General features: G+C 39.9%; 1 protein-coding gene across 3 annotated transcripts in view; it reads right to left on the bottom strand.

The window, feature by feature from the left end:
- Window positions 1-9,255, bottom strand: part of LOC118425976 (unconventional myosin-VIIa-like) — a 24,708-nt gene extending 15,453 nt beyond the window's left edge. For 2 of the 3 annotated variants that reach the window (XM_035835167.1, XM_035835166.1), the window contains exons 1-6: window positions 8,821-9,254; window positions 4,432-4,566; window positions 3,923-4,026; window positions 3,408-3,572; window positions 2,920-2,942; window positions 185-280 (exon numbers count right to left, since the gene is read on the bottom strand). In XM_035835167.1, the coding sequence (XP_035691060.1) occupies window positions 185-280; window positions 2,920-2,942; window positions 3,408-3,572; window positions 3,923-4,026; window positions 4,432-4,556 (513 nt within the window). In that variant the 5' untranslated portion in view covers window positions 4,557-4,566; window positions 8,821-9,254. Of the gene's footprint in view, window positions 1-184; window positions 281-2,919; window positions 2,943-3,407; window positions 3,573-3,922; window positions 4,027-4,431; window positions 4,567-8,820 lie in introns of all 3 variants that reach the window. The other variant, XM_035835165.1, reaches the window with a different exon arrangement.
- Window positions 9,256-11,111: the final 1,856 nt, after the last annotated feature.

The following is an 11,111-nucleotide window of genomic DNA, read 5'->3' on the forward strand; positions in this document are numbered from 1 at the left end:
CAATTGGCTACTCCTGCACTGAGGACAGTTAACAACAATTGTTCGCTCAAAAACAGAATGCCATTTGGTGTTAGTGACTCTATGTATCATAAATTTAGCCCTCCTTCCAACGTATAATATCTTGAGTAATTATCTTTATTTTAACGTCTTAAGTATACAGGTGACACCTGTTATGTCGACTCACCTGGAATTCCTGCTCGCTGGCGATAGAGCTGGTATCTGTGGCGTTCCCAGAATCCTCTCGGTATGACCTCCGACCCCGCCGGGTGGGGGAGTCCTCCTGTTAGGTGGTTCAAGGTCATGACGTCAGAAAAAGATAACAAAAGGGTTCGGGACATACTACTGTGTCGTCTGGGGACGGTTATAGATACAGTTATTGTAGCTGCCCAGCAATATTTAGGACCATGTGTGTTTGGGAGGTACTGTACCCCGGTTTGAAAGCCTTCATAAACACTTAAAGGCAATAAGATGCCCCAATTTGTTTGTTTTATCAGCAGATGATGTACTTAGCTAGCCACGCCTAAACCGTTATGTAGAAGTGTGTATTTCATTTGCAGGTGGGCGAGACGTGCAGTCAAATCGTACTTGTGACCTTCCAAAAGGACCACATGGTCATTGATATACACTCTAACCTATACTAATAGCCACCACATGGTCATTGACATACAGTCCAACCTGTACTTATAACAAAGACTTATCTAACCTCCTTGTTGTAACCACCTCTGCATAAGGACCACCTGGTCATTGTGGCCTCCTCAGATCATATTTCTCACTGACAGAGGCCTTAACAACCCTGTCTCTAGTGGCCACCTGTCTACTGTGAAGTTTTTCAAGTCCTTTGAGTAGTCCGTGGCACGGTAGACACTTTCTACTGTATCCGGTTTGGGACCTAGTATTCTATTTCTCTCTAATAACTAGTATTATATATCACAATCAAATTTGGAGAAATCTGATTTAATTATCATAAAGACATGATAAAATGGATTCTAACTCCAGTACAAATCGTTGATTACGTAAATAACGAAGGAAAATAGACTTTGTCCTTATGTCAGCGGCAGAAAATTGCTCTGCTTTGGTTTGACTTTAATATAATTTCCTTTGGCTTCACAAAAACACGTCATGCCATTGAATTGCTCAGAATGCCGTATCAGTAAGCTGTATGATTGTTACTTTATGGTCAGAGTTTGAAAGAGCAAAAAGTATTGTCAATGAACGATTGTTAGATCCTTATCTTAAGCCACTAAAAAATAAGCATTTCGAAGAAAATGCTAGCAATCATATGCCTAAATACCAGACAATGTCTTGAACCGATCACTGTAGAGGGTTTACAAGAAATGAATACAGTAACAACAAATTCCGATAGGTGGCGTATGTAACTTCCCGACTTCATCTTTATGGACATCTGATGGTTTGAATCCAGTATTATCTTAAGAACTTATCATCCTTGAACATTTGAAAAAAAATTCATTGTTTCATAAAGAGTCCCGTCAACCAAGAAAGGAAATTCAAAGCAAAACCAAAGCCGCCAATGAAGACGTCCAAAATGGTGTAATGGTTAGGATTTCACCGCCAAGGCCCGTGGAGTCTTATAAACCCAGAGGACATATATGTGTGTTCGAATCCCCTCACCCCGACAATAACAATACTGTAATATTGGAGCGGAATGTTGTTTGTTACGTCGGTCATGTGTAGGAACAATGGATAACCAAACATTAAACAACCTACCTATGCATGACGAATAAAATAACGAGGAATGATTGTAAAATTCTGCACACTCATCTATTTGACCTGATAACCACACGAATATGGCCCACCTATATATTCAATCCAGACTGCTTAGATCTTGCCAAAAAGATAGTCGCAACAAGGTAAGGATAAACCATTAAGGATTGGGAGGGGGAGATGAAACCAGCTAAGAAAGACCGGCTGTACAAAAAGTATGACATCACAACAATATTAAAGTCAAAGGACACAAATAATACAAAAAAAATATTTCACCAATTGCACAATGGCCCAACACTGGTACATGTACGATCATTTCGCGACTACAACCACCACCCACTCTGATCAGTTCTGGACCGTCCCTAACATCTACCCGGAGGCCAATACAAGTTTCCCACGACCACAGGTCGAAAAGTCGGAAACCAAACTAATCGTTTGTCGAAGGTCATCAATGAGAAACCGCTAGCATATTACTGTGAATGTAACCACTCAACAATGACTAACGGGCTTATGATTTTCTGTTAGGAATGCCAGCTGCAATAGTTCAAATCCTGACGTCATAGCGTTTTGAACCTTTCTTTATAAAAAGACAACCTTCAGTTGAACTTTTGGTCTGTGAGAGCTTAAATTTAAAATGTACATAGTCTTGAATGTCAGTGAACATTAACTAAGGAATGACTACGCAACGACCAGAGGATAAAGATAATGAGTATGTTTCGGCGTATTTTCCCATGCCAGATACCCCAACAGTGTATTGAAGATGCGTGTCTGTGTGAGCTAAATAGCTTCGCGTTTTCTAATGTCAGTGAACACAAAGTAAGCGTTTACTGCGCAAAGACCAAATTGGATAATGATAATTGGTGACTTTCAATGTATTTTCACATGCTGCATATGTTACCAAAGTCAGTTGAAAACTATACCTGTGCAAGTAGAACTACACAAAACTTCGTGTTTTCAATGCATGTTAGTGTATTACTACACAACAACAAAATGAATGAGTTACTTCACATCAACAAAATGAATAAAGAGAGTTTCTAGTTCTAAAGTATTTCCAATGCTAGATATCCCAGCTCACTTTAACCCAGTGAAATATCACAAGTTACATGCCAACTACGAACACAATATGTCGGTCTCTCAATTATAGTCAAGTATTTAATTAGTATTTGTATGGTTATACCAAATGACTGTGGTACGTACCGCTGCGCTTGTTGAACTGTGCTCTGAAAATAAAATGAAGGAATAAGTTCAGCAATCTTACATTCAAACGGTTTTGAAACGCTCATTTCATTTTCTTATTTACGCAAAGACAGTACGTGAAGTTTAGATATTCTTTGAATCTTTATTTGGTTCTAGTAAGAAATATTCGAATAATTAATTCATCAACATAGTTGGAGACATTACTTCAGTGACTGCAAGCTTATGCTAAATGTTTATTTAGGTGTAGTTTACATCTAGTTTATATCTCACATTTGGTTCTATAACACTAAAAATATTTGACCGATCAATTGCAATTTACCAAAATAGTTGGGGACATTTTACATAGTCATGACTTTAGTACCCGAAAGCCTATGTTAGATGTTTATTATTGAAATGGCAACTAATTGAGCATAAATTTCAACACGAAAACCATTGATCAATATCAAACTAAGCAGAACTTTCTGCATCGAATACCGGGGAGTCCGTACCTTCCATCAAAGATGAAGCTATGGACACGTCAGAGATAGAAGATGTGCGCTTCCGCCGGTAGTTTGGGCCCATCCAATGGAGAGGCTGCAGCCCCTGCCCAGGGTACTCTGGTTCAAACACGTTCCCAGGGTCCATATACTCCAGAGCTGCCGTGTTCACGGAACCTGACAATGGATAAAATAAAGTTTTCAATAGCTTTGAATTTTGTACCATGTTTCAGGCTAAAATAAACAACTATGAAGACAGCTACCACTGGAAAAGTGTTGCATTATCATCTATCTCTATCTACTAGAGTCCATAAGGTGTTAACTATGGTATTTACACACGGTCTGCATTCGATATTGGAAATCAACACTTATGAGTCAAAAGTTGTGTGTGCGCGAATAACTTATGTATCAGACACAACCCTATATATCTCCCAGTTTTTTTGTTAAGGTCCCTAATAACGGCCTATGCTACCGACATCCCTTTTCGCGTGTATTTGTTATTTCAGTGATAAAAAAAGCATCCTTACACATAGACACGGAGTCGAAGTTTGGATCCGGCCCGCCCGGCCCGCCCGGCCCCTGGTTCTGTGCTAACTGTTCTGTCTCGATCTGCAGCATGGCGATCTCTTTCCTGGGACAAAACAAGATATTATCATATAATCATCGTCCAAAAAAATCCGAAATTCAGCCTTAGTTGAGTACGAACTTCTGACTGCCTGTGCCTTCGTGAGTTTTCTTGGAAATTGACTCTTGTACGGTTGTAATGCCTGATGGGTGTACTGCCCTTCGTCAATTTTCGTCTTTCTTCCGTTGTTCGTCTTATTTTCCTTTCTTTAAGTCCACCAATTTTTTTCCGTCGAAATAAAACGTGTCCCCATATCAGGTAGACATACCCATTCTCCCTGAGGTTTCTTAAACTTTCATTCTCCTGTTCCAAACTTTGCCCACTTCACATGGACCTCTGGGTGGACACCAGAGGCTTTGGGATGAACCTGGTACAATAGTTAATGTGCAGTATCTCTCGTGCTGTACGTACCTGAGATCTACCAGCTGTTTCCTCTTCAGAAGCCGGTCCCGCTGGTGCTGCAGTATGGTGATCTCCCGGTCCAGCTCTGCCTCCTCAGGAGTCGCCTTCCCGCCTTTCTTCTTCCCGCGCAACATCCTTACACTTCTGCAGGAATAAGTCGTATCAATGACCCTCGTACGTACATTACATTATAACACCTACTTCTTTGGATGAGTTGTGATACTACTACATTTTTTGGCCTGTTGTATTACATATTTGTAAAGGGCTTCTATGCCGCTGAATAGAGATGCTTGCCTTTTATGCCGTTATAGTTCTATTGCCGGCGTCAGCAGTAGCACGTTCATCATTATCATCACCTTTATCACCATCTTAATCATTATCATCATCATCGTTGCTATGATTATAATCATTATCATCGCTTTTATCATTATCATCATTACCATCGTCATTATCATCATTATTATCATCATCCTGAAACAAAAGGTAGGAAAGACCCTTAATTCTCACTTTGACCTGTTAAGATTACGGTCCACAACTCGTCAACGTGCAAAGTGTAAGAATGAGCACTGCCAGACCGAACCCTTTTTAAAAGAATTATCCGAAAAAAATCCTTTTCATTGGGACAAACCACTTCTTTGTTTCTTTAATTTTTATATATATAGGGTTATATATCGGTACACTATACGGATAAAATTTCTCAGGGATATACTGTAAATGCATTTAAGTTTCGCGGGATTTACTTTCGCTTTAGCAGGAAAATGGAGTGTTCGCGGTAGCGCCATAGACTGCGGTCACATACTATAATGGAAAAATGTTCGCTGGGGATTCAAGTATTCATGTTGTAAATGTCAGCACAGCTGCTAATGATGAGGTGTGGTCACAGCATAGATAAAAAAAAGTTCGTAGTGAAGTTGTCACCGCAAACAGTAAATCACCGCGAACATTTCTGCATTTACAGTATCCGGACCTGAACGTTAAGTGCACCTTTACCTGTAACAATGTAAGACACTGGTGGAAGTCGATTCAAAAGGAAAACCAACAAGACTGGCAATAAAAATGTATTATTGCCATGACGACGATTGAGGGTACAACAATACAGCTCAAATCAGAAATAGACTGGAACTTCCCTGTCGCACTATCCCTGGCACAATATACTAGCCCACCTGTAACATAAACCTACAGCCAGCAGAAATGAACTATCCCCGGTACAGCACAATAATGGTCTGCCAGTGACCTAAACCTACAGCTGAGCACAACAGAAGTATTTCCTGTCTGCCTGTGGTGTATGGCTTGAACAAGCTCTAGAAAAGAAAATGTATCCTTCATAACATAACATAACAACCAAGACAACGTGATCCATTGTGCAGAGTTCCCTGTCTAGTTTCAAAGGACAAATTCCTCCAGGGAGCAAGTGTGACCTACATTCCACCATTGCATACCAGAGATACATCTGGAACAGATTTGGGGGGGGGGGGGGGGGGGGGAGGGCTTGCATACCCAGCATACTGCATTCCTGTGGAAATGCCTGTGCAATTCCTAGAATTTTTGCAGACTGAATGCAATATATACCACTTGACGACTCCCCTGAGGCGTCGTCAAAAATAGACAAAGTCCGTCACAAAGACATCAATTTTCGATTAAGAAAGACAGTTATGCAAGTTGCACGTAACTAACAAATACTGGCCAAACAAACTTGTGTGGGTTTTAGTCTGTACCGGTTGTATCTGTACCTAGTATTTTCACAACCCTGTTCCAAACTGTGGCATTGTGTATCCCAGCTGGTTCAGACGGAAAAATATTGTTGATGCTTTGGCCGATAAATCTAGATTTGTTATTCCAAAGACGGACATTCCTTTATAACAATACGCCCGAACTCGCTCCGTGTGAGGAGCATGAAAAATTCATAGCTTATGCCATCTTCAATCGTAAATTGTCATGATATGTGCAATTTATAGTGACACTGCACGCATCGGCGTGATGACCAACAACACATCTGCACTGTTTCAAAGGATACAAAAAACAACAACACTACGGCCATACATAAAAATATGGACCTTGAAAATAGGCTTTAATCAATCAATGCAAATACATTATAAAGAGACAACTTATATCATGACTTTGTTTTTAAAAGTAAGCCAATGCGTAAAAGCCGAATTTGAGCTTTCAGTGGACCAAAAATCGCAGCACCAATATCCAAAACAGGCGCCGCCAGTCAAATATCTGCATGTTAAGTAATTTAAAAATTACTTTGCACGCAGATATTTGCATTACATTGTACGTTGTGTTTTCCTTCAATATTGTAAAGCCTTGAATCTACATCTACTGTTAGCACATGGCTAGTTGTATTACACAATATACTCGAACCTCGTTGCCTCACATTGTAATCGTTGCAATTATTGCGCAATAAACTTTGACTATCATTTTGTCCATCACTAACACATAAGTGATCATGATGTACACAATTAAGTTAAAATTTGTCGGTGGCACCAATGTAAATAGCCTATACGTACACGGCAGTATTGTACAGGTAAATCAGACAAAGATTGTAGACAAGATAAGGTAGTGATGTTCTTTATCTGTCGCGTATGAGTGGTTATAACCAAATCCTTCAAACAGTAATCGATATTTGGAGATGTGAATCTGCTTTTCTAGAGAAACGACACGTTTTTAAGTCAAAGTGAAGAAAGAAGTCCTGTAATACCCATTTCTTAAGGCCCGCTAGAACACATCTTAGATGTATGCCCTAAGGCGTACTGCTTCAAAAGTCCAGTCAAACCTTCACACGATTATATTCCTTACTTACACAATGGGAGGGATCAGATGGGATAGTCCGGTACTTTACTTGTGCAGATGAATGAATAACGAACAGCAAACGCAAAGAACATTCAATCTTCTGACCTTAAGAATAATCCATACAATGTACATGTACACAAAAGTCTTTTTCAGTGCCGTTTGCGCTATGAATTTCAGTGGATTTTGTTAAGATTTGAATGAACGAATAAATAGCTTGTTGCGAACGTACTTTGTGGCATGATGGCTAAAACCATGCCATGTACTTATGGTGATTTTACATTTAGCATGATCCCAAAATTCCAAGTGTATCTTTGTTACAGGTACTAAAGGGTCTACAACTAATCCTTGCAACGAAACAATCAAGCCTTTATTTGAATTTAAAGAAAACTTCACATTTGACTGAAAGTGAACGTTTAAAAGCATGATGTTTAGACACAGTTTCGCATAATAGTTTAAAGTATACTTTGTTACTAAGTTTAACAGTAAGAGATTTGTATGGCTGTGTCTTGATTAAATTTCCCCATGTGACGTTATGTAGAAATGGTGTATTTTTGCGTAACAAAAGAAGAAATGAATTCTCTCTTTTTTCTAGGGCACAATGATACACCTGAAAAGTCTTGTTTACAGACAACAGCGTAGTTGTTTATAAATAGATTTGAATGAAATACTGTCTCTCACACCATGCCCAACGAATTCCGGTATTCATTTGACCTGAGAGATCTTTTCATTTATTTCCAATACACACAAATTTACATGATTCTATTTCTAAATAGTATTATTTTTTTTTGTATAATCTGGAGTGGCGTCGATGAGGACAAACAATATTAAAAACAAACAAAACAGAAAGATATCAAACGCAAATATATAGCAACCGAGCTAAATATAGAAACGCCAAGATTGAAAGTGTCGTAATTTCAAAAGCAAATGTATGCATGTCAAAAAAACATTTAAATTTTTCACCTAAGCCTCTGCATGGTGTTACGTTTGAATCTGAAAAATACCGGTGTCAAGTGAGAAGTTCGAGTTGAGAGATGATGACTTCTGATATCATGCCCCTTTGTCATTGGTTCACAGAAGGCGCAAATAAAGCTTGCCTGACGTCATAAGTCCGTAAAATCTAGGTGTCTTTCGTATGACCTTTCTCACGACCTTCTTGTGTAGTGGTAATTTCAGCACTGAATGTAAATTATCAGATTTAATATCTATGACCTCAAAACAATATTCGAAACATCTAATAAACTATTATGTCTTTAAGACTTTGAAATGTAGCGATGAAAAAATCAAAGATAGTGCGCTATTTTCCTCCTACGATTTTGTCTTTGGTTATGTTGTGGTGAAAGAAATAATGCCCTTCAAATAAAAGCAATGTTAGCAATCATGAGAAGCGCTAGTTGACAGCCTGAGTGTACACCAGGCCGGCGGGCCGTAGTGTCATTCAGTGTTTGTCCCAAAAGTAGACCAAAACTGGCCTCAAGTCAAACCGGTATTCTGTACAACTATAATCAGTCGCTACATCAGACAAATCGTCCTACTGTACAGTTACAGTTGTGTAACTCTACCCATGGCAAAACAACGGTATTTAGATTTATGTACAAAATGCCCTACCTCTCCTGCACACTGTTCTGACGGTATGGTACTGTCGTCTGAAAATGACGTCACCAAGCTCACAGCTGCACGTTGCGCTAGAAACTAGTATCCATATGTAGATTATATGGAAAGTTCCCCACGGTTTGTTGATATCCGAAAATCTGGAGTATTTCCAACGTGTGTTGTCTAGTCACGAAGCCCTGACACGGGCCTGTCGCTTGTTTATAGTTCGAGTTGTCTTGGCGATGACTTCCAGCTATCCGTGGTGATACAGGAACAAATCGCGCAGAATATCCTTTCTGTCAGACTCTCAGCTCGCTGTTTTAGATCCTTTGGGATGGAGATTCGTCCCGAATGCCCTGCCAGTCGTCCTGACCACCAGTGTATCGTCCCCAAGACACTGGTTTGAATCTCCACCGCGCAGAATCAAGTCAGCTCCGTCGGTGCGTGACCCACAAAACAGGTTGGACGGGGTCATCCCGATCACGGAGTGTGAAAGGGCCACACACACCCATGCGTCACTTCTGACGAAGCTTGTCGTGGGAAAACCTACTTTTCCCTCACAGACCTTTTAAGTGCTGTAGGCTTATATCTTGGTTTGTGATTTTCCGATTTGGGTCAGTTTATTTGATGCCTATGCGAGTGAAAACCAATTAGACGAATTGAAAATTGAGAAACAGTGCTTCCTCCCCAAATAAACGCCGGCTGCTCTTGGAAGATATGCGAAGGAGGCTAAGAATACTATTTCAGTGTCTATCACACTCTTTGCGAAAAACTAAGAAAATATTACTAATTGCATACGTAATTGGCAATTTAATTACCTGAAACGACCTAGCATTTTTCGACGCGGTGGGATGCGATGCGTAATTTTCGGGCAAATTATGCAGCCTATTTCACCAATCTTTACACTTTTGAGTCTGGTTGAGAGTCTGGTTGAGAGTCTGGTTGAGACAAGCACATGCACTTTCGACCAAAACAATCAAGAAGATTTAACTAAGTTTGAAACAATGAATTGATGAAGGTATACTATTAGTAGTTTCATTTTGCTGTCATTATAAATACCTAGGCACTACGAACAATATAAGGCATGAATTAATGATGTCGTTTTTGTTACCACCGTTGTCGAGATGTCAGATTATGATAAATGCGTTTTGATATAAAAAGAAGATCAAACAAAAGAAACGGGAAGCAATTTTAAGCATTTCCGACCTTCAGGTATCGTCCCTAGGGACGCAGGCATAAAACAGATACTGAAAGTCCGTGACTAGAGCCTGTATCCTGTTCAATAACCTTCGGGAAGAAGCTCGAGGTCAATGACCTCAGACAAGGGGTCCTGTCTATATTTTGTCTGGTGTGTTCTCAGCTTCAATTCTATATGACTTTGATGGGTTTTGACATATTTATAGTTATTGAGGTTTTGTTATCATGTCCCAACTACCACCTCAACGTATTTCATGTGTTATGTTTGCAACATAGTTACTCCATCAATACTTCGTCAGGCAACAAAACTTTCATACCACGACGTTTTTACCTTCGCCAAGAAGGTTATGTTTTCGGTAGCGCGCGCGCGCGCGTGTGTGTAAGGGGGGAGGGATGTGTGTAGAGGACCACCATAACTCGAGAACGCCTGAGTGGCTTGTAATGATATTTGGTATGTGGGTAGGTCTCGATGAGACTTGGAAACGATTAGATTTTGGGCCTCCTAGCGGCTTGTTATGGTACTACAGCGGAACGTTCGGGTTTGATATCTCGAGTTCTGAACATGCTGTGGTCATGATTTTTGAGTGGAAGACAGCTCTTGATGTCGAAGGTAAGTTGTGTAGGGTTGTGCCCACTAGCGGCATGTTTTGGAACTGCAGGGCAGGTTTAGTGTCAGATTTTAAAAGGGAATAACTCAAGAAGGGGTTAACGGATTGTTATGATTTTTGGTATGTGGGGAGTTGTTTGTTGCAATCCGTTTCCGGATTGCATGCGTTGTTGCCGACTTAATAGCGTTTGAAGTTAACCACATCTAACCTCAAACTAAAATTCGGATTTTTAAAAATTGTTCGAAAAAAGCAAACCATGATATCATTAGAAAGGTCTCTTGGTTGGGAGTTGTTTGGTGAAATCCGTTTCCAGATTGTATGCGTCTTTGCGAGTTATTAGGATTTGAAGTTAACCACATCTAACCTCAACCTAAAATTGGGATTTTTGAAAAGTGTTTGAAATAGGGAAACCATGGTATCATAGAAAAGGTCTCTTTGTGGGGAGTTGTTTGGTGAAATCCGTTTCCGGATTGCTTGCGTTGTTGCCGACTTAATAGCGTT

The sequence above is a fragment of the Branchiostoma floridae genome, chromosome 11, assembly GCF_000003815.2.
Source record: "Branchiostoma floridae strain S238N-H82 chromosome 11, Bfl_VNyyK, whole genome shotgun sequence".
In the NCBI taxonomy this organism is placed as follows: Eukaryota; Metazoa; Chordata; class Leptocardii; order Amphioxiformes; family Branchiostomatidae; genus Branchiostoma; species Branchiostoma floridae.